The sequence below is a fragment of the Rhincodon typus genome, unplaced genomic scaffold (genome assembly GCF_021869965.1).
Source record: "Rhincodon typus isolate 14 unplaced genomic scaffold, sRhiTyp1.1 hic_rhity00002002, whole genome shotgun sequence".
NCBI classification, from domain to species: Eukaryota; Metazoa; Chordata; class Chondrichthyes; order Orectolobiformes; family Rhincodontidae; genus Rhincodon; species Rhincodon typus.
In genome coordinates, this window is record NW_025967640.1 from 1 (window position 1) to 24,916 (window position 24,916).

Here is a 24,916-nt window from a genome sequence, read left to right on the forward strand (position 1 = left end):
CAAAAAGTAGCTCCTGATTGTGAAGTACTTTGTAGTCAATGGGACTGAAAGGTCCAAAGCACTGCCCTGTACAATGTCATGTGGAATTGGGAATGGAGTCCCCAGCTGTGGATCCCAAGACCCAACATCAAGTCCACCTCAAAGTCTCAGGAACATGTCCATTCTATCAATGTAACCTGGAAATAGTTACTAACATTGTAATAACTGCTTCATGTTCAATACAAGAGCCTCTTCTAGTTAGACTGCTAAGTGGTTTTCCTCAACCACTCTGGGCCAAGCAGGGCCTGTTGTTTCCTATACTTAAAGAGGATGGTGCTGACAAACCTACCGAATGTTGAGGTGCACACTCAATTTACACACATGTAGAACAATCTTGAGGATGTCAAAATTACCCATAAATGCAAATCCTTCTTTTCTCTCCTTTTTATTCTATTCCTTTGTATCTTTCCCTCTATCCCTTTCTCTTCCTCATCCTTTCTTTCTCTTTCTGCCTCTTTCTCCTTTTCTTTCTCTCTCCCTTATTCTTTCTCTGTTTTCTCTACTGTCTTTTACTCTCTTGGTCTGCCTTATCTCTCTTTCTATCTCTCCCTGTCTCTCTTTATCTCTTTCCCCTCACCTCCTTTGTACTTTCTTTCCCCTTTTCTCTTTGTCTATCTTACTTTCAGTCTCTTATCCTTTCTCTCTTTCATTCTGCTCGGTCACTGACTGAAGTGCAGGAGAAATTTCGTATATACCCACTAATGACATTCTCCTTCAGTCATCCGATCAGAGGAGAGTAATCTTGAAAAGCTAGAATAGCAAGTAGGAAATTCCAATACCTTTCCCTTGACTTAGCACTTTGACACCGAGGATTAAACCAATGTTTTTTTTATCTGACTCTTCGCATTACTTGCACATTACCCTTTGCACTCAGAAAGCAGGACTGAGTATAGGGCTTAGTCTATGTATAACAACTTCCTGCAATGTATCCATCATTACATTCTGTTGTCTTTTAAATGATATATTTTAAGTAGAATTTTGAAGGTACTTGCTGCATTTTATTGTCTATTTTTGTTTGCATTTAAGAATAAAACTTACACAATAAATATGAGTGAACTTTAATCTGAAATGTGTTGCCAAATCTTAATGTTGTTTGTGATGACTTTAAGGTGGTTAATTTTTGACTGACTTAAAGAATGATTAGCATTTTCCTGGGTAATAGCACAGGCATGATAGCCGAGACTCCTTGCCCATGAATCAAATTATAGGAGCAGGAGCAGGAGTAGGCCATTCAGTCCTTCAAGCCTGCTCCACCATTCAATAAGATGGCGGTTTGATTAAAGAGGTACATTCTTACGAGTGTCTGAAATCCTCTTTTCAGACATGGGCCATGATATCAGCATTGGTGTTGTCGCTGGACTGTTAAACTAGAGACCAAGGTAACATTCTGGGGACCTGGGTTCGAATCCCGCCATGGCAGATGGGTGGAACTTGAATCCAATAAATATCTGGAATTAAGAATCTAATGATGACCATGAATCCATTGTTGATTGTTGGAAAAGCCCATCTGGTTCACTAATGTCCTTCAGGAAAGGAAACTGCCATCCTTACCTGGTCTGGCCTACGTGTGACTCCAACCCCACAGCAATGTGGTTGACTCTCAACTGCCCTCTGGGCATTTAGGCATGGGCAATATATGCTGCTTAGCCAGCTCATCCCATGAATGAATAAAAAAAAAAATTATTGCCCATCCCTAGTTGCCCTTGAGAAGGTGGGGGTGAGCTGCAGTCCATGTCCTATATGTAGACCCACAATGCCCTTAGGGATGGAATTCCAGGATTTTGACCCAGTGACACTGAAGAAAAGGTGATTTATTTCCAAGTCAGAATGGTGAGTGGCTTGGAGGGGAACTTGCAAGTGATAGAGCTCTCCAGTATCTGCTGCCCTTGTCCTTTAGATGGTAGAGGTCGCTGACTTGGAAAGTGCTGTCTAAGGAACTTCGGATGTTGTAATAGGCATTGTTATGTCTCACAGCTTGTATGCAATACATCTTCAAGACTCAAGCTCATAATATCATCACCATATCATGAAAGGCCTCAGTCTCCAACTTATTGTGACTGCTTCTAGCATGGCACATTGAGAGGAACATCCTCCCGTTTGTGACTCCGTTGCTCAGTACTAGCCCATACACAGCAATGCCTAGGATCGTGATATATGTCGATACCGGGAGCTGTAAGAAACATCTACAGACTCTTTCAAAGCTATGTTATCCATTTCTAAGTCAGATATTATAGGAACTAAAATATGTATCACCTCATCAGGCATGGATACTAAAGGTAATAAAAGGTAATAATTCTGTCAGCGCTGCGATGGCAGATTGTGAGAGTGGAACAGATCTGTGTGAACAGCTGTTGACATTTATGAAGAAACAACTCCCAGATCCTATATATGACAGATAAGTGGCAGGTGGAATTTATCCCTGATAAGTGTGAGGTGATGTACTTTGGAAGAATTAATAAGACAAGAGAGTACTCAGTGAATGGCAGGGCATGAGGAAACCCAGAGGGACAGAGAGAGATCCATATGTTCTTATCCACAGATCCCTGAAGGTGGTAGGACAGTTAATAGGGGAATTAACAAAGCAAATGGGACCCTTGCTTTTATCCATCGAGGCATAAATGAGAAGAGCAGGGAGGAAATGTTGGAGATGTGCAGGACTTTGTTGGGCCACAGCTGGAACACTGTGTGCAGCTCTGTTGACTACACTATAGGAAGGATGTGATCACACTGGAGGGGGTGCAGAGGAGATTCACTAGGATGTTGCCTGGGATGGAGCATTTCAGCGATGAAGAGATGCTGGATAAGCTCATGTTGTTTTCTTTGGAACTGAGAAGGTTGAAGGGGTACACATTAGTGGTGTATAAGATGATAGGGGCATCGACAAGATGGATGGACAGCAGATGTTCCCCTTTATTGAAGGGTCAAGAACAAGGGGACATCATTTTAAGGTGAAAGGCAGGGGGTTTAGAGGGGACTCAAGGAAAGATTTTTTTTCACCTAGAGGATGGTGGGAATCTGGAATGCACTGCCAGCCTTTAAATGGCTCTATGACTCTACAACTCGATGAGCACTTGATGTCTCATAACATTCAAGGCTATGGGCCAAGTGCTGGAAAGTGGAATTAGTCTACTTGCCTGGATGAGTGCAGCTCCAACAACATCCAAGAAGCTTGAAATCATCCAGCACAAAGCAGTCTACTTGACTGGCACCACATTCATTATCATCAAAGTTTAGGACAACTGCACAGTGGCAGCAATATACATAATGGCCAAGATATATGCAACAACTCACCTCCAATAGCACTCTTCAAGCCTGTAACCTTAGAAGGACAAGGGCAGCAGATACATGGGCACACCATTGTCTGCAAGTTTCCCTCCAAGTCACTCACCATCCTGACTTGGAAAGAATTGCCATTCCTTCAGTGTTTCTGGGCCAAAATCCTGGAATTCCCTCCCTAAGGGAATTGAAGTCCTACCTATAGTACAAGGACTTCAGCAGTTCAACAAAGTGGCTTTACCACACCTTCTGAATGGGTAATTAGACCCAGGCAGTGATGTTCACATCTCACGAGTGAACTTTAAAAAAGTGAACAAGGTCAGGAGCCACACGACAACAGATTATAGTCCAACAGGTTTATGTGAAATCACAAGCTTTTGGAGCTGGGCTCTTTCATCAGGTGAAGTGTAAGAGCAGCACACAGGCACAGAATTTATAGGCAGTGAGATCAATGGGCAGAGAGATCAAAAGAATGTACAAATGGTGTGAGTGGAGTGTTGATAGATTGAATAATTAGTCTCCGCAGGTGATCAAAAGTGTCAGATGGTGTGAGTAAATTGTCCACAGCTGAACAGCAAGTGAAGGGAAGACCGATAAACCGATGAATTGAGGCAGAGAGGTAGTTACAAAAAATTAAAAATAAGGTGGTGCTGGAGCCAAACCAAACGGCTGGAATAATATGATAAATGTAAGAGTCGCATGCTGAGGATTTAACCAAAGTAACAAGTATTCCAAAACTGTACAAATTAGTTAAGGTAGAGAGACCATAGCTAGTTATCAAGGTGATGGTGTCAAAACAGGACAGTAAGGAAGATTTTACAGATACAGAACAGTGTAGTGGGGTCACATGTAGTGCAGCATGAGCCCATGATCCCAGTTGAGGCTGTCTTTATGGGTACAGAACTTGGCTATAAGTTTTTGCTTGGCGATTCTGCGTTGTTGTGTATTTCAAAGGCCACCTTGGAGGACACTTACCTAAAGATTGGAGACTGAATGTCCTTGACCCCTGAAGTGTTCCCCAACTGGGAGGGAACATTTCTGTCTGGTGATTGTTGTGCAGTGTCCATTGGTGGACATTGCTGGCTAGACCAGCTTTTGTTGCCCATGCCTAGTTGCCCTTGAGAAGGTGGTGGTGAGCTGTCTTCTTGAACCACTGCAGTCCATTGACCCACAATGCCATTAGGGAGGGAATTCCAGGATTTTAACCCAGTGACACTGAAGATATGGCGATATACTTCCATGTCAGGATGGTGAGTGGCTTGGAGGAGAACTTGCAGTTGGCGGTGTTCCCATGTATCTGCTGACTTTGTCCTTCTAGATGGAAGTGATTGTGGGTTTGGAAGGTGCTTTCTAAAGATCTTTGGTGAATTCCTGCAGTGCATCTTGTAGATAGTACACATTGCTGCTACTGAGCGTCTGTGGTGGAGGGAGTGGATGTTTGTGGATGTGGTGCCAATCAAGCGGCTGCCTTGTCATCGATGGTGCCAAACTTCTTGAGTGTTGTTGGGGCTGCACTCATCCAGGCAAGTGGGGAGTATTCCATCACACTCCTGACTTGTGCCTTGTAGATTGTGGACAGGTTTTTGGGAGTCAGGAGGTGAGTTACTCCTCTGGCTTGTTCTTGTAGCCACTGTACTTACATGACTAGTCCATGGAAGAATAAAAAAGAGACAATAATTAATACTTGTCTTGTAATATATCTCAACGGTCTTTTACAGCACACTTTTCCCACTATTTTTTCAGTGCCCAATCAGATAATGCCAGTACTGATGTTTGTGGAAGAGATTGTAAATTAAAAACAATAAACTCAGAATGGACACCCAAATGGAAAATGATATTATCAGAGGTTGTCATGAACATAGTCATTTATGAAAGTTGCCCTAAATATGATTCTCAGTATTCAGATTGTTTGCAACATATGTGAATATTTCCCTGATTTAATTATGTGAGACAAGTGCACAAGTTCACCAACATTCCCTTTCCTTAAAGAAGACTGGCAATCTCCCACTGTCACTTTTCTGCTGTCAAAGCATTTGAGTGTCAAAGTCCTTGTGCAAACTAACAAGTCGTGTACTAAAGTCCCAAATCACACAGAGATAGATACACCTCAGACAGCATGACTTCCAGCTTTTTCTACTTTTCTTTGTGCTTTGCCACGGTCTCAACTGTTACATTTGCTTTGGTAAGTTAACAGAGAAACAATAATCACCTTTCTCTCCTTGCAATGATTAATCAAAGGTGACTAACGTTCATATCTTTGTAAAACTCAAAAGCATTTTGTCTCAGTAACGTGATGATTATTGATTTTTCGTGCGAAAAGTTATTGTTACATCTGGGGCAAAAAATGTGTTAAATTATAGGGACAGGTTGCATAGACTGAACTTGTAACCAGCCTTTGAAGCGTCACTCGACCCGAAACATTAACTCTGATTTCTCTGCACAGATGCTGCCAGACCTGCTAAGCTTTGCCAGCAATTTCTGGTTTTGTTTCTGTAAGATTAATAGTTCATCTATTTGAGGTGTTTATAAGGTTTATAGGGATGGATAGGGTCGAATATATTATGAAGCAGAGGTTGACCACCATCCCTCCCTCCCAGTAACTAAAACTGAAACACCCAGAGTGACTTGCCTTGCCTCATAATCTGTTATGAAGAAGTGTGAAAAGTGGTATAAACTGCCTCTCACCTCCCAATCTGTTATAAAGGAGTGGTTAAATAAAATAAAATCCTTTCATTCACTCTATAATCAGCAAGTAACAATTTATTTATCTAACTCTATTGCGAAAAAAATGTCAGAGCTACTAACAAACCAAGCGATTCCCCCTTAACTACTATCTACTTCTGAATAAAACAAAATTCTAAAGGTATGCTTTTCCAATAGATACAAATCCCAATTATATAAGTCAAATTAATAAAAAAATTAAAACTTAATCTCTCAAAATTACAGTCAGATTAAGTCTTCTGGAACATTCGTTGCCTTCTCTGCTGTCCTCCAGTCAGGAATGCCTTCCTTCCTCAAATTCTTGTGTCAGGAATATTGGCTAAGAGTGCTATTCTACCTTTAGTTTAGATGCTGGTTTTATAAGAGCTTAGAGAATTCTGTGAGAGCCAGTGATTCTTTCTTTTATAGCTGAGAGCTCTTCTTTTGGCAGCTGACAGTCAACACTCACCCTGATTTTCAAATGCCCTCTTCTTTTCTACCCTTGATGCCCTATTGATTTGTGACAATAGGATTAGTCCTAGGTTGTCAAAACCATCAGATTTACATTTAATTGGGTTTTGGTATGCAGAGCCTGGTTTAAATTAATTGGCTAAATTCAAAAACTTTTTGTCTTGGTAAAAATGTTGCTTTGCCTGCTCAAAGTATAGCCTTTTGATACAATGTTTCAATTTCAAGAACTCTCTGTGTATCTGCTGCTACCTGGAGACTTTTTTTTTAAATCTCCAAGCCTAAAAAACACTTCATCATTTAAAGGGACCACGCATTCTTCCCCCTTATCATCTTACAAACATCAAATTCTAACATCTTACCTTCCAATCTACAAATACCCAACTTCGCAACAATAGTCAGAAATGATTTCCTCTGATAGGCGATGGTCCAGAAAACAAGGGCAAAAGCTTTGATATCAGGGTGAGGCTGTTGAGGGAGTACATCAGAAAACAATTCTTCACGAAAAAATGTGACTGAAAATTTGGATTTCCCCATCCTTACAAAAAGGTGTTTGAGGCATTGCGGTCAACCAAAGAGTATGCATGGTTCTGGTCTCTGTATTATAAGAAAGATTAGCAGCCAATTGTCTTGGATGGAGTGAACGTTTAAGGAGACCCTGACCCTCCTGATAACTCTACTGCATTCTGAGTCCAAGGGAGCTTGCCCTTTCCAGCAATGCCCACATACTTTGAAGGAAGGGAGCTTAGGCAGCTTGGTGGCTCAGTGGTTAGCAGTGCTGCCTCATAGCACCAGAGAGCTGGGTTCAATTCCTCCTTCAGGCAACTGTCTATGTGGAGCTTGTACATTCTTTCTGTGTCTGCATAGCTTTCCTCTGGGTGTTCTGGTTTCCTCCCATAGTCCAAACCTGGGTCCCCAGGGCATTAATTTATTACTGTCACATGTACTGAGGTGCAGTGAAGAGTGTTGTCTTAGGTGTGTTACAGGTGGATCGTTCTGTACCAATGCATCAGTGTAACAGAACACAGCGCAGGATACAATGTTACAGTTGCTGCAGAAGTGAAGAGAAAGATCAACATTAAGTTTTGAGAGGTCCATTCAAAAGTCTGATAACAGGGGTGGGGAAGAAGCTGTTCCTGAATCTGTTGTATGTGTTATACAAGCTTTTGTATTTTCTGCCTGACGGAAGAGGGTGGAAGAGAGTATAACTGGGGTGGGAAGGGGTTCTTAGATTATGTTGGTTGTTTTCCTGATGCAGGTTAGGTGGATTGGCCATGCTTTAAAAAGTAAATCACCCTGTAGTGTCCAGGAATGTGTAGGCTGGATGGGTTAGCCATGGTAGAAAACCCATTGGGGTTATGGGATGGACTGGGGTTAGGTCTGGGTGGGATGCTTTTCAGAGGATTAGTGCAGACTCATTGGCTGAATGGCTTCTTCCTGCACTGAGGGGATTCTGATTATAAAAAAAGATGAGCAAGTCACCCAAAGATAATACAGCCACCATTTCAAAACCTTTTTTACAAAAAATATTTAAATTTCAATTGCTAATTATTAAGAATTAAAGTTGATTTGAGAGTAGTTTGGAGAATAAAAAGTATTCTGCATAATAGCCTAAACAATAAGTTTGGCCACATGACACGGTAAAGAAGATTGCTGTTTGAATCTGCCATTGGGGAAATGATGTCTTTCTTTGATAAAAACAATATGAATGTGTCTCCAATAAACATAAAGAACTGCAAATGCTGGAAATCTGCAAAAAAAAAAGCAGAGAATTCTGGAAAAATACAGCAGGTCTGGCAGCATCTGGAGTTTATGATGAAGGGTCACTGGATTCAAAATGTTAACTCTGTTTCTCTCTCCACAGATGCTGCCAGACCCACTGAGTTTCTCCAGCACTCCTTGTTTATGAACCTTTCTCCCTAACTTAGAAATTAAAACTCACTTAGAGAATGTACAGTTAATATATTTCTCCCAGATTTATAAATCTCATTTCAAATAAGCAATTTCATTAATTGGGTTTGTATTGTGGAAAGTACTAACCTCTTGTTGTTGACATGGACTCAATGGAACAATTGGCCTCTTTCCGATTTGTTTTAATTCTATGTCTCTATGATGATAAGACCATAAGATGCCCATTGAGCCTGCTCTGCCAGTCAATGAGATCATGACTGACCTGAGCATTCTCAACTCCATTTCCTGCCTTTTCTCCTTACCCCTTACTGGTTAAAATCTGTCTATCTCAGCCTTGAATATACTTAATGATCCAGCCTCGACAACCCTCTGTGATAAAGAATTCCATAGATTCACTATCCTGAGACGAGAAATTCCTCCTCTTCCTTGTCTTACAAGAGTGACCCATTATTCTGAAATAATATTCACTTTCAGCATGGATTTCCCCACAAAACGAAGCAAGGTTTCTGTCAAGTCCCCCAGAATGTTATATGTTTCAATAAGATTTCCTCTCTTTCTTCTCCAATGAGTACAGGTCCAACCTACTCAACCTGTCCTAATAAAAAAACCCTCCATACCCATTATCAACCTTCTCTCGTCTGCCTCCAATGCCAGTCTAAATTTCCTTAGCTAAGGAGCCCAAAATTGTTGACTGTATTCTAGCTGTGCTCTGACCAGTGCCTTGTATAGTTTTAGGAAGACCTTCCTATTCTTATACTTCATTCTATTTGCCTTCTCTATTACGTGCTGAAACTGGATGCTAGCTTTTTTGTGATTTATGCAATTTTTTAATTCATTTGTGGGACATCGGCATCATTTATTGCCCATCCCTAGTTGCCCTTGGTAACGAAAGTGGTAGTGAGCTGCCTTCTTGAACCGCTGCCGTCCATGTGCTGTGAGTAGATCCATAATGCCCTTAGGGAGGGAATTCCAGGATTTTGACCCATCGACACTGAAGGAACAGTGATATATTTCCAAGTCAGGATGGTGAGTAGTTTGGAGGGGAAATTGCAAATGGTGGTTTTCCCATGTATCTGCTACCCTTGTCCTTCCAGATGGAAGTGGCCGTGTGTTTGGAAGGTGCTGTCTGAGGATCCTTGGTGAATTTCTGCAGCGCATTTTGTAGATAGTACACACTGCTGCTACTGAGTGTCGGTGGTGGAGGGAGTCGATGCTTGTGGATGTGGTGCCAATCAAGTGGACTATTTTTTCCTGGATGGTATCAAGCTTCTTGAGTGTTGTTGGGGCTGCACCCATCCAGGCAAGTGGGGAGTATTCCATCACACTCCTGACTTGTGCCTTGTAGATGGTGGGCAGGTTTGGGAAGTCAGGAGGTGAGTTACTCGCTGCAGTATTCCTACTTTCTGACCTGCTCTTGTAACCGCTGTGTTTATGTGGTGAGTCCGGTTGAGTTTCTGGTCAATAATAGCCCCTGGTATGTTGATAGTGGGGGAGTCAGTGATGGTAACATCATTGAATGTCAAGGGCCGGTGGTTAAATTGTCTCTTATTGGTGATAGTCATAGCCTGGCATTTGTGTGGCGTGAATGTTACTTGCCACTTGTCAGCCCAAGCCTAGATATTGTCCAGATCTTGTTGCATTTGAACATGAACTGCTTCAGTGTCTGAGCACTCACAAATGGTGCTGAACATTGTGCAATCATCGGCGAACATCCCCATTTCTGACTTTATGATGGAGGGAAGGTCATTGATGAAGCAGCTGAAGGTGATTGGGCCTAGAATTCTACTATGAGGAACTCCTGCAGAGATGTCCTGGAGCTGAGATGATTGTCCTCCAACAACCACAACCATCTTCCTTTGTGCAAGGTATGACTCAAATCACTGAAGAGTTTGCTCCCTGATACCCATTGATTCCAGTTTTGCTAGAGCTCCTTGATGCCGTAATCAGTCAAATGCAACCTTGATATCAAGGGCTGTCACTCTCACCTCACCTCTGGACTTCAGCTCTTTTGTCCACGTTTGAACCAAGGCTGTAATGAGGTCAGGAGCTGAGTGGCCCTGGCGGAACACAAACTGGGCGTCACTGAGCAGGTTATTGCTGAGCAGGTGCTGTTTGATCGCACTGTTACTGACACCTTCCATCACTTTACTGATGATCGAGAGGAGACTGATGGGGCAGTAATTGACTGGGTTGGATCTGTCCTGCTTTTTGTGTACAGAACATACTTGGGCAATTTACTGCATTGTTGGGTAGATGCTAATGTTGTAACAGTACTGGAACAGCTTGGCTAGGGGAGCGGCAAGTTCTGGAGCACAAGTCTTCAGTACTATTGCCGGAATGTTGTCAGGGCCCATAGCCCTTGCAGTATCCGGTGTCTCCAACCGTTTCTTGGTATCATGTGAAGTGAATTGAATTTAACTGTATTGTCTGAAGACTGGGGATTGTAATGCTGTGGGCCAAAGGAGGAGGTTGAGATGGATCATGAAGATTGCTGCAAAAGCTTCAGCCTGATTAATTGCTTTGATGTGCTGGGCTCTTCCATCATTGAGGATGGGGATATTTGTGGAGCCTCCTCCTCCGGTGAATGTTTTAACCATCCACCACCATTCATGACGGAATGTGGCAGGACGGCAGAGCTTAGATCTCATCTGTGGGTTGTGGGATTGCTTAGCTCTTTCTATCTCTTGCTACTTATGCTGGTTGGAATGCAGATAGTCCTGTTTGGTGGTTTCACCAGGTTTTCACCGCATTTTTAGCTATGCCTGGTGCTGCTCCTGGCATGACCTCCTGCACTCTCCATTGAACCAGGGTTGATCCCTTGGCTTGATGGTAATGTTGAGTGGGGGATATGCCAGGCCATGAGGTTATAGATTGTGTTGGAGTACAATTCTGCTGCTGTTGATGGCCCACAGCGCCTCCTGTATGCCCAGGCTTGAGTTGCCAGATCTATTCAAAGTCTGTTCCATTTAGCACGGTGATAGTGCTACACAACACCATAGAGGGAATTCTCAATATGGAGGCGGGACTTCGTCTCCACAAGGACTGTGCAATGGTCACCCTTACTGTTACTGTCATGGACAGATGCACCTGCAGCCATCAGTTTGGTAAGGATGAGGTTAAGTGTATTTTACCCTCTTGTTGGTTCCCTCACCACCTGCTGCAGACCCAGTCTAGCAGCTATGTCCTATAGGGCCCGAACAGCTCGATCTGTAGTACTGCTGCTGAGCCACTCTTTGTGGTGTTCATTGAAATCCCCCACCCAGAGTACATTTTGTGCCCTCGTCATCCTCAGTGCTTCCTCCAAGTGTTGTTCAACATGAAGGAGTATCAATTCATCAGCTGAGGGAGGACAGTATGTGATTATCAGCAGGAGGTTTCCTTGCCCATGTTTAACTTGAAGCCACGAGACCTCATGGGATCCAGAATGAATGTTGAGGACTCCCAGGGTAACTCCCTTCCGACTGTATACCACTGTGCCACCATCTCTGCTGGGTCTGTCCTGCCGGTGGGACAGGACATATCCAGGGATGGTGATGGTGGTGTCTGGGACATTGTCTGTAAGGTATGATTCTGTGAGTATGACTATATCAGGCTGTTGCTTGACTAGTCTGTGAGGCAGCTCTCCCAATTTTGGCACTTACTCCCATATGTTAGTGAGGAGGACTTTGTGGGATGGACAGGGTTGTTTCTGCCATTGTCCTGATATCTAGGTCGTGCCAGGAGATCCATCTGCTTTCATTTCTTTGAGATTTTGTTGTGATTGATACAACTAAATGGCTTGCTAGGCTATTTCAGAGGGTAATTGAGAGTCAGCCACATTGCTGTGGGTCTGGAGTCACGTGTAGACCAGACCAGGTGAGAGTGGCAGACTTCCTTCCCTGAAGTACATTACTGAATCAGATGGGTTTTTCTGACGATCGATAATGAATTGCGGTCATCAGGAGATTTTTAATTCCAAATTCCACCACCTGCCCTGACAGTTCGAACCTGGGTCCCCAGGACATTGATTTATTTGATTTATTACTGTCACATGTACTGAGGTACAGTGAAGAGTGTTGTCTTAGGTGCGTTACAGGTGGATCGTTCTGTACCAGTGCATCAGTGTAACAGAACACAGTGCAGGATACAAGGTTACAGCTGCTGCAAAAGTGAAGAGAAAGATCAACATTAAGATTTGAGAGGTCCATTCAAAAGTCTGATAATAGGGGGGATGAAGCTGTTCCTGAATCTGTTGTATGTGTTATACAAACTTTTGTATTTTCTGCCTGACAGAAGAGGGTGAAAGAGAGTATAACTGGGGTGGGAAGGAGTCTTAGATTATGTCGATTGCTTTCCTGATGCAGCAGGAAGTATAGACGGAGTCAATGGATGGAAGGTTGGTTTGTGTGATGGACTGGGCTGTGTTCACAACTCTCCGTAGGTTCTTGCAGTCTTGGAAAGAGCAGTTGCCATACCAAGCTGTGATGCACCCCGATAGGATGCTTTCTACGGTGCATCTATAAATATTGGTAAGAGTTGAGTTTCTTGATTAAGAGTTGAGTGATAATACAATTAGACCATCACCTCTCCTTTCAGTTTTTCATAATTTGAATAATATTCAAATCTTCTATTCTTCCTGCCAAAATGCATAACCTCACCTTTTTCCATTTTATATTCAATCTACCAAGTTTTTGCTCATTCCTTTAATCTGAATATATTCCTCTCCAAGCCATCTTCACCTCCTGCCTTCCCACCAATGTCTTTTTTTTTCATTAAATGTGTCTATCATTTATTCACTTCCCTCAGCCAGGTCATTAATGTATAACAGTGGCCCAAGCACTGAACCCTGTAGCACACCACCACATATTGCCATCCTGAAAATTTCCCACTTTCTCTGCCTTCTATTAGCCAGTCAGTCCTCTATCCATGATATACTACCTCCAACATCATGGGCTTTCATTGTACTAAGTAGCATAATGTGTAGTAGCTTTTCAAACGCCTTCTGAAAATTGAAATATATTACCTCCACTGCTTCCCCTTTATCTATACTTGTTTGTTATCGCCTAAAAGAATTTGAGTAAATGTGTCAGACATGATTTCTCCTTCATGAAGCCATACTAAGTCTGTTTGATTTTATTATGTGTTTATAAGTTTGTTGTTACATCGTTTATTGTATCTGACATTGACAGAATAGAACATTTTCTAATTTGCAATTTCCTTTATGTTTTCACTAGCCAACACCACAAGTGATCGGTAAGTTTGAGTTCATTTGTTGGTAAAAGTCAAGATATTTTATACAACAACAAAACATATTTCATGAATTCTGTGTTTCTCCTTGATCAAGTTACATCTTGAGCCCTCTTACATCGTCCATTCCATCAATCTTTGTGTAAACAATTCCATCCAACTGTTCTACTAAATCTTAATTTCTGAATTTTCAGTCACTCTGCCAATGTCTTGAATTTTTAATTCTCATTCTTCTTTCCAAATCCCTCCACTTTATCTTTGTAATATCTTCCAGCTCCACAACCCTCCAAGACATCTGTACTCATCTAATTCCAGCCTTTTGCACATCTGCAATTTTAACCACTCTAATATCGGTCCTGTGCCACAAGGTTTGCAATCTCTAATCGTCTAACCTCTTGACATCTCTCTCTCTTGTCCATTGAGATGCTCCTCAAATTCTTCCTTGTTGACTGAGCTTTCAGTCATCTTGTAATGCCTTCTTTTATGGCTGTTTATCCAATTCTGTCATACGACACTCTTGTGGGAGGCCATTGGATAGTTTACTGCATGAACGACAATATATAATTGCACATGGTTGTTGTAACCAAATATTGTTGTTCCCTTGCATTTGTACATCAAAAGAGAAGGATTTTTCACTTACCTTTATGATATTACATAATTGCCATTGAACTTTGATACTAATTACATTTAATAACTATAGTCTAGCATATTGAATTACTTCAGAACCTCCTCATGTAGTTTACCATCAATTAAATACTTTTGAAGTGCAGCATATCAGAATGAATTTGGGGCTGTTTTGGGATATTAATGTCAATATTCTAGTTTATTTACCATTGAGGCCTTCAATTAAGTCACATTGAATTTCAATAAACAGAAGACCTAAGATGAAAACTGAAAGCTCTGAAGTAGGGTCTCTCGACCCAAAACGTTAACCCTGACTTCTTTCCACAGATGCTGCTAGGCCTGCTGAGCTTTTCCAGCAATTTCTGTTTTTGTGTTGAGAACAGCTAAGTTGTTGGCTTAGACTTTCCTTAGGTCCCAACCATCCCAAAATTCCTTCAGCATCACCAAGCATCCTCATTCAGTGAGGAATCCTTGGCTACTTGTCTTTTTAACCCCTCAGGAACAATTATGTCAATAATTCTTCAAAGATCAGAGCTACATGGAGCTCTATAGAGTTTACTGCTCTCAATGTAGATTTTGTTGGTGCTTTTCTCAGAATATGCAGCTTAGAATTAGAAAAACTCAAGACCTGGTGTACAACAGCGGGGGGCAAATGGATTAATTAAACCCTACGACAGTGGTACAGAATTACCATCCATAACCCCTGATGTAATAACATCCTTACGCTCAGCAACTGAGGGAGCAATTACTTAGCTTCAGAGACTTGCATTAGCTAAATAAAAAAAAGCACAAGAGTTGGCCATTCAGCCCATTTAGCCCATCATGCCATTTCCTAAGATCATGCCTGATTTTTCCATACACAGGCACTATAAACAACTTTCAGTCCTGTTATCTGCACATCATTGGAGGAACCAGAGAGGGTGATTTTTATTTTCATTCATGGGATGTCTACATCACTGTTCGGGCTAACATTTATTGCCCGTCCCTAGTTGCCCTTGACAAGGTGATGGTGAGCTGCCTTCTTGAACCGCTGCAGTCCACAATGCCATTAAAGAGGAATTCCAGGATTTTGACCCAGAGACAGTGAAGGAACGGTGATATATTTCCAAGTCAGGATGGTGAATGGTTTGGAGAGGAACTTGAAGGTGGTGGTGTTCCCATGTATCTGCCTCACCTTCCATCTGATGACCAGTAAATACAATTTTAATGTCGCACTGTACCTGTGTAGACATTTTCAAGCACTGATTTGCAAAGAAATTCACAGTCAGATTATAATTGTTGCTGTGTTTTCCTGGACCTTGCGACTAGCTTAAAATGTAATACTATGCTGACCTGACTTTTAGATGGATTGTGGTGACCTTATTTGTGTTGGGAACAAACATTCTGTTAGAACGACAGAACAAATTCAAACCAAGACAAATTACCTTTGAACTTAGTGCCTTTTTCACCTATTGCAGACGCCAGTTAAGAGTCAAGCATGGAACAGGTAAGGATGATAGAATTTGAATTGACTTGAATTAGCTGTATTGTCACAGGTACTCAAATGAGTGCAGTGAAAAGTTTGCAAGCCACCATTCACACTAGGTACAAATTCTTTCGTACAAGTTCTTAGGAAAAATAAAATTAGAAAGATAAAGAAATAAAAAAGTCCAGTTTTACAGATCATAGGAACAAATTAACAATAGAGAAATAAAAAGTTCAGAACAATAGTCCTTCCAACCCATAGATAGATCCAAGATGGTCATGGGGTAGAATGCTTCAGTTGGAATTTGTCCACTCTGTCTGTTTCTTATTCTTTTTTCTTCTCTTTTGTGTTTTATTTCTCTCTTCTTTGTTCTTGGTGATATCCTGAATTCCTGGCCTCAGCGTAGACTCAGGCTCTCAGCCTCAGCACGGACCCAACGAGGCATCCTCTCGGCTTGGCATGGCGGTCTCCCAGGATTTACTTCTCTAAAGGACATTAGTGAACCCAATGTCATCAGGATGGCTATTAATTCTAGACCTTCTTTTATTGAATCCAAATTTCACCACCCACCACCAATGCCCCCGGATTATTAGCCTGGATTATATCTGGATCACTAATCCAGTAACATTACCAGCATGCCACCCCTTCCACATCACAGAGCTGTCCATTGAAGGCAGGAATCTGTTGCAGCAGACAGAAAAACAAGCCAAAATAATTTCTGTTGCCGGACAGGAGAAAAGAAAAACAAGAATTTTCCAAATGAAAATGGATAAATGCCTGATGAGAGAAAAAAAATTTACAGGGTCATGGGGAAAGAGCAAGGACATTGGGTCAAATTGGAGAGCTTTCTTAAAGAGCTGGCACAGGCCTGAGAGACTGAATGGCCTCCTCCTGCATTGTATCATTCTATGTACCCAACATAATATTCCTAACCTCTAAGAAAAAGATCATTGATTAAAATTCATTTTCATTTCTTTTTAGAAGTGGATGTTGATGCTGGATTAGATCAGGACATATTTGAAGTAAATGAAGGTAATTGGATTTATTTTCTATCCATTGAAATCAATCTCTCAGTTGCTTTGTGGGGCAGTACAATAATGACAGTGCGATGTTATGAGTCGAGCAATTTTGCTTAGGGTGGAAGATGTTTAATTGATCTTGATTTCTCATCTTTGGCACATTGCAACATTTTCTTCCTTGTCTGTACAATCGGTGAGGCACGTGCTGTTGCTCAGCCTGGTTTGCACTGTAGACTGGCTGACTACAGGCAGCATTATACTTCCCATTACATTTGAGTGACACCCAGACCAAGTGCAGTGTCCCTGCTGACTTGAGATTACTTCTTCATTTTTTTTAAGAAAAGTACATCACCTTTTATTTTTGATGAGTGTACCCTGATGTCTGACCTAATTTAATGTTGGATTACATTGAATCTACACAATCATTCGATCCATCTGGTCTGTGCCAATATTTATTCCGTGTATTTCGCCTTCTCAAAATGTCGCCTATTCATTTCTCACTTCTGTGTCAATCTAGCTTCTTCCTAAAAACATATTCACCGTGCTCATCCACTCTGTGTAGCAGCAAGTTCTCCCCACTCTCAGGGTAAAGATGTTCCTCCTGAATTCCCTATTGGAAATGCAGCTGATTATTTTTAATTTCATGATGTTGAACTGACCCACAACTGGAAACATCTTCCCAACATCTACCCTCACAAACTCTGTCATCCACTTTACAGTCTTCTCTTTCCAATCCTTCCTGATAGTTAAAACCTCCCAGAGTTCTCGATTTGTTCTGCCACATCAGTTTGTGCCTTCTCCAATCCCTCAAACTTTATGTTTTGCCTCTGCAGACTTAGGCTTGAATCTTGAAGAAGGGGACATCAAAATTCACAAGGTAAGCTTTCTAGCTAAAGGTTCACTCAAACATCAGCTGCATTCCTTCAGATGCATGTTCTGTGTTATATGTATGTTCGCAGTCCTATGTCACTGATTTGGTCTCGCTCTCTTTTGTTCCCAGATGATTGATAGAAGCTCCATCAAGGGTGACAAATACAGATGGCCAAAAACAGTTCCATATTATCTGGAAGATAATTTACGTAAGTATTGATACTAATATCGACTTGAATCTCTTACCATCTAAATTTGTGTTTCTCTGAATGTTTAAATTTTGGGACAATGAGGACTTTGAGAAGTGCTGGGGATGGAATGGAGGCAGGCAACAGCTAAAATTAGCACCTAGCAGATAGTTAATACTTACTGGTCATATCATTAGATTACTTATCTCGCTCTCCCTTGCGACATTGATTCAGTTCCCACTACAGCGACTGGTGCAATTTAAATTCCATTAACAGGGGAGGTGATGTGGTACTATCGCTCAACTATAGCCCCAGGTAATGTTCAGAGGACTCAGTTTTGAATCCCACCACAGCAGATGGTGGAATCTGAATTCAGTAAAAATCTGGAATTAAGAGTCTAATGATGGCCGTGAATCTATTGTTAGAAAAACCCATCTGGTTCACCAATGTCCTTTCGGGAAGGAAATCTGCCATCCTTACTCAGTCTGGCCTACGTATGACTCCAGACCCACAGCAATGTGGTTGACTCTCAACTGCTCTCTGGGCAATTAAAGGTGGGTAAATAAATCTGGCCCAGGTAGCGATGCCCTCACCCTGTGAAGGAAGTTTTTTTTAAAAAATCAGTTTGCTTCAGTATTGGTGACCAAAGGTGGAATCTTCCCAGTCCCGACATGACGTTGATGATGAGGAGAAAGTTGATGTCACCTTGTCTCAGGGATGTGCAGTTTCCCATTCTAGCAAGTGTTGGATAGTTAAAAGTCAGAGCGGGCACCCACATGAACCCAACTTGCACCCCCTGATCTCTGTCAGTCACCAACATCTTAAGCCATTCTCCATGGGTACCAACTGCACATACTGGTTTATAACTGCAGCGAGAGTCTATTTCATTATAATACATAGGAAGTATTGTTAAGTGCTGAAAGCTGGTCTGTGTTTTCTGTGAACCTGAGTATGAAGACTGGTAAATTGGGGAATAATCTGTACACCTTAAATTCTTTAACTTTTGTGATAACCCTGGGAATAGTGGGACTTGATTTCCAACAACGCTACCCCAGTGAGCATGTTGAAGTTTGGGGCTCACTGAGTATTAGGTTGGAGACAGAGGCAACGACGATCTGGGTGTGGTATTAGTAAATAGCACAATTGAAGGAAAACACCACGTTCTCGATTGTATTTAAGACATGGCACTGGAAACGGCAGAACATTTCCTGCGGGTGGCAGCGTTGTCCCCAGCAGTCTTAAAGGAAATTTCAAAGCCAAGGTTGCTTGACTTGGCAGGTAAACTGGAGGTCACATTGCTTGGCAGAGCTAACAAGGGCAGAGATAATTAAAGTACTAGCAAGGCAATTGAGTTTAGATGAAAGACAAAAGAGTTCAAGTACTTTGGGGAGTAAAACATTGGACTCAGGTGATATACAGTTGCAATTAAGTTACAATTAAAGCAACTGGAGCAAAAGGAGAGAATGAAGAAACTGGTACACACTGCTGCTACTGAGTGGTGGTGATGGAGACAGTGGGTGTAGTGCCAATCAAGCGGGCTGCTTTGTCCTTAATGGTGTCAAGCTTCTTGAGGGTTGTTAGGGTATTCCAACACATTCTGGACTTGTGCCTTGTAGATGGTGGACAAGCTTTGGGGAATCAGGAGGTGTGGTACCTACTGCAGGATTCTGACCTTCTATCCTGTTCTTGCAGCCACAGTATTAAATAACTAGTTCAGTTCAGTTTCTGGACCGTTCTCAAACATATGGTGGTATGATTATGTGATGGCGACTCATCTGGTAATAATTTCTTTTCTTGCAGATGTAAATGCTAAAGGTATGATCCTAAAAGCATTTGAACAATACCGCCTCAAATCCTGCATTGACTTTAAGCCTTGGATGGGGGAAGAAAACTACATCTCTGTATTGAAAGGCAGAGGGTAAGGGCATCATTGTTTTCTCTCAAGTCTTGCCTCTGATACTGGTGCACCCTTCACCTAGACTCACACCTTTCCTCTTCATCCTCCAGTGTGCTGGACTTGAGTGGATTCTCTCAACTTTTAAGCACTTGATTCCTCAAATATACCCTTGCCTTAAAAAAAGGGATTGAAAACCAAACGACTCCAACTTTGCAAATCATGCATAAAGAGACAGTTTATCAGCATTCTCTCCTGTTATCGACCAGACCAGACCTCCTCAAAATATTTTAAGAAAGTAGCCGAGCCCCTAATGTTTTTTTTATTTTAAAGATAAATGTAAAAGGATGTGTTCCAGATGCAGTGTGACTAGTCAAACTACTTGACATTAAGCAAAACACAATTTACTCATACATTATAGTTAAAATACAACAAAAGAAAGCAGACCTTAGAATAACTTAACTCTTGTTGGATAACTTAACTGAATAATAGATACAGAAACTGTTACTAATTAACTGTTCCAATATAGTAACATCCCATAAACACTTGCTTTGGCAAAAAGGCAAATTCAGAAATCGGATTTTCTCACATGCAATGCCCACAGTAGGAAGAGAAACCCCAGCTTCTAGCTGTTACCACGAAAGGGGGAGAAAATAGTTTCTACTTCTTCAAGATTCAAGCAGCTTCTGCTGAATCTAAAAGCTAAAAAGAACCTAGAAATCCTGGTCTGTGAGAGCTGGCCACACCCATCCAGGCTGTTTCTATTGTTCCAACATTAAAAAAAATGGCCTCACAAGTTGTTTACGTTATCAAAGACTGCTCGGTACCTCTCGTTCAATTTCTCTCTTAAAAGAAACCAGGTCAAAAGACACCTCTTAAAGCCATAGCATCATCACACTTCTCATGTGCAAGCTGATTTAATTGTAAATTTTAATTGCATAAAATTTCAAGGAAATTTCACTGCACTACATGAATGGTCAAAATGGTGGCAAATGGATTTCAGTGTAGCCAAAATGTGAGATCATCCAATTTTGACATAAAAAGGATAAAACAGGGGACTTTCTAAGTGGTCACATAATAAGAATAATGGAAGTCCACAAAAATATGTGGCTTCACCTGTTTTGTTCATCTGTGAATGGGTACCGAAAGTTATCGAAAAGGCTGAAGGAATGCTGTCCCTTATATACTGAGGACTTGAATACAAGTGAGTTCAAGTCAAGCTTTACGGAATCACAGAACTCTTATGGTGCAGAAAGAGGCTGTTCAGCCCATCATGGCTGCACCAGGTCTCTAGCATGCTACCTTTCTGCTGATCTCCTGCATTTCCCTGTAACCATACACACAGGATGCTTATTTAAACAGTAACAATGCCCTCTTGAATGTCCCAATTGAACCCATCTCCACCACATTTCCAGGCAGAGCATTCCAGATCATAACTATCACCGAGTGAAAAAAGTTTTGCTCACCTCCCATTTGCTTCTTTTCTCTGTAAAAATGTGCCTTTTGGTTCTCAATCCATTTATGAGTGGGAACATTTTCTCCCTAGTCGCTCCATCCAGTGCTCCCCATGACTTTGAAAACCTCAATCAAATCTTCTCTTCATCTTCACATTTCCAACCATTCAGAATCACAGAATGTTATGACATGGAAGGCGGCCATTTGGTCCGTCGTGTCAGCACTGGCTCTCCAAATGAGCATCATTACCTGAAGCTGGGTTCCTGCCTTTTTCCCCATACACTTGTACACTATTTCTAGCTAAATAACCATCCAGTAGCCCCTCCCAAATGCCTTAATTGAATCTGCCTCCACCACCCTGTTCCGGACTTGGCAACAGCCGCACTGCAGCATTCTCGATTTTCTGAAAAAGGGGAAACAAACTGTACAACGCCTAAGTGAAACCACACCTGGAGTTACTGTAAGCAATTCACCTTAGGGAAGATATTTGGCATTGGGGAGATTGCGCAGTGCAGTGACAGAGCTTTTCATGAATGATATTTGGATTCTGGTGATGAAACCATGAGGGTAAAATTACACCAGTCTTGTATTTTCTGGAACTTTGAAGGTGAAAGGGCTATTTGATTTGAGGTTTTCGTGGTTATTTCTAATGGAGCCCACGACTTATTAGATGCAGCTCTTTCAGGAGTGAAATGAGGAAAGGTTTCATAGAAACATAGAAACTAGGAATAGGAGTAGGCCATTCGGCCCTTCAAGCCCGCTCGACCATTCAATATGATCATGGCTGGTCCTCTGTCTCAATGCTCAGATTCATGCTTTCTCCCCATACTCCTTGATGCCTTCAAAATCTAAAGAAAACTATCTCACTGACACACAAAAGATGATAAAAGTTTGGAACAAAAAGCAATTCATGCTGAATCAGTTGTGAATTGTTTAGTTAGCCAAAGGTATTAAGGCTTATGGGACAAAAGTGGGCTTCAGGAGTTAGCTCACAGATTGACCATGAATAGGGGGACAGGGTGAAGGGGCTGAATGGCTTCTTCTTGGCCCCATGTTCCCTTACTAACATTTAATCAGTGCATTTAATTTTGCAAAAACTAAACAAGTTGGGATGCTACTCACTAGAGTTTAGAAGAATGAGAAGTGATCTCATTGAAACATATAGGATTCTTAAGGGGCTTGACAAGGGTCAATGCTGAGAGGATGTTTCCCCTCATGGGAGAGTCTAGGACCGGATGGTGTAGTCCCAGAATAAAGGGGCACCAATTTCAGACTGAGATGAGGAAGAATTTCTTCCCCTAGAGGGTTGCTGTGCAGACAAGTCCTTGTGTACATTTAAGACTGAGATAGATAGGTAGATAGATAGAAAGATAGACAGATGGATAGATATATAGTTAGATTCTTGTTCAGTCAGGGCATCAAGGGTTAGAGGGAAAGGGCAGGAAAGTGGATGTGGGGAATTTCAGATCAGCCGTGATCCTATTGAATGACAGAGCAGGCTCAAGGGGCCGAATGGCTTTATGGTCTTATGAACACAGCCAAATCAATAATTTTGCCATTTCCAGTTTACAATGATTTAATTGTTTCCCTTTTATTAGACAACAGAAGACTTCTCTGAAGCTACTATGAAGTCAGGAGTAGTTTCACTATAATATTATCATCTTAACTTTCCGTTTGATGTTTTCAATGACCAGTTCTGGACTGACGTACAAAAGTTGTTGCATTGGTGCAAGTGCTACTTGCCATGAGAGTTGCAGTGCCAAGCTTTGGTCGCCTGTTCCAATCATTTGGATGGAGCTGACAGACCCTACAGAACAAATTACAGAAAAGCAAGGCATTCTGGTGTCCAATAGTCCAATGACAGCCAATAACACCCCAAAAAAAGCTAACTAATCATAGCTGTGGCACATTTTGTAGCACTCTCACCACTGAGTCAAAAAGTACAAGTTCCACTGAATTGAGCATAACAGACTGAACCCTCCCAGTATAGTAATAAGAGAGTGCTGTACTGTTGGAGCTGTCTTCCTGAAAGGATGGTTGAGTCAGAAAATCTTGTTACATTGAGGTAATAATTACATATTCACTTGTGTTGCTACAGCCTCCAGGGCTATGGACCAAGAGCTGGAAAATGGAATTAGTGTAGATCTTCGTTAGCTGGTGCAGTCACTATGGGCTGAATGGCCTCCTTCTGTCTGTAAATGTCTATGGGCCTGAAATATTAAATCCATGTCTTTGCTGATAGATTTAAAGGATCCTATAGCATTATTTTGCAGAAGATGCCCTTCCCGGTATTCAGCCCCTCCCCATCAACACCTGAAAATTGAAATAATGTATTTATTAAAACATTGCTGTTTATGGGAGCTTGCTGTGTGCAACTTGGTTGTTGCATTTCCTGCTTTAGAGCAGCAACTAAAGGTCAAAAAGTACTTCATTGGCTATTAAGTGCTTTGGGTCATCTAGATGTCATGAAAGCTGCTCTAGAAATAATTTATTTTTCTGGAACACTATCTGCAGCATGTCCTCTATGTCTATCTATGTAAGGAGGAATTACTTCTCTCAAAGGGTCATGAATCTGTGAAATTTTCTAACCCAAAGCATTGTAGATGCTGGGACATTGAATAAATTCAAGGAGGAGACAGATAGAATTTTAAATAGTAATGGATTGAAGGGTTATGGAGAGTGGGCAGGAAGATGGAGTTGAGGCCAAGATAAGGTCAGCCTTGATCGTATTAAATGGTGGAGCAGGCTTAAAGGGCTGAATGGCCTACTCCTGCTTCTAGTTGTTGTGTTCTTGGGGTCTTCAAGCAAGAAGAAAGACTTTCATTGAGGTAGCACCTTCCACAAAGGTGACATCCCAAAGTCCCTTACAGTCAGGATAGTTTTGAAAGTCTGAGCTTCTTTCCGCTGGAGTTTTGAACAGTAAGGGGTGAATTGATTGAAGTGTATAAGATCCTAAACAGTGACAAGGTGGTTGTGGGGCTCCATCCAGAAATATGGGGCACTAGTTTTAAATTTGGGGTTTACCCTTTTAGAACAGTGATGCAGAGAAACCTTTTCTGTCAGAGGGTTGTGTGAATTTGGACTCTACCTCAGACAGTGATGGAGGAAGGGTTGTTTATTAGTTTTGAGACAGAGGTGGATGGATTCTTAACTTAAAAACAGAGAATGCTGGAGAAGGTCAGCAGGTCTAGCTGCACGTGTGGAGAGAGAAAGAGTTAATATTTCGAGTCTAACAGGGTTCCTCTTCACAACTCCAGAGAGTACCATTCCCCTCACTCAGCCAACTCCCATCACTCTGCTCAAAGTCACCCCCAGTGCCTTCACTGAAAACACCATTGGCCAGTACATTAAAAGTCTTGCCACTGATTGTACCAAACCAAAGAATGTGGTACAGACAACAGTAACAACGAGATAAAATGTCTCAAATACTGCTCAAGAACAACAGTTGACATTGAGCCACATGAGGATATATCAGGACAACATTTTAAAAGCTTGGCTGAAGAGGTAGGTAGGAAGTGTCTTAAAGGAGAGACAGTTGAAGGGGCTGAGTGATTGAATTCTAGAGCTTAGGACAGAGTAGCTGAAGGCACAGCCACAACGGTGGAGTGATTAAAATCAGGAGTGCTTAAAAGTTCTGAAAGTATGAAGCACCAGGGTGGGCTGGATGCAATTATAGAAATTGCAAAGAGGAAATGTCACCACCAGTTTTATACCACAAAATGCAGGAACAAAAGATGTGGAACCAAAGTACTTTGTTCCTCAGGGTCTATCAAATGCCTGG

At 41.7% G+C, this 24,916-nt stretch overlaps 1 protein-coding gene across 1 annotated transcript; it reads left to right on the forward strand.

The window, feature by feature from the left end:
- Positions 1-4,538: 4,538 nt before the first annotated feature.
- LOC125481404 (meprin A subunit beta-like) lies at positions 4,539-19,704 on the forward strand (the record flags this gene model as incomplete). The annotated part of the gene is made up of 8 exons (XM_048592903.1): positions 4,539-4,565; positions 5,416-5,497; positions 13,608-13,626; positions 15,702-15,730; positions 16,691-16,741; positions 17,562-17,605; positions 17,729-17,807; positions 19,587-19,704. Coding segments are annotated over exons 1-8 (449 nt in total), but the record flags the coding sequence as incomplete, so codon positions are not given.
- Between the last annotated feature and the right edge of the window lie 5,212 nt (positions 19,705-24,916).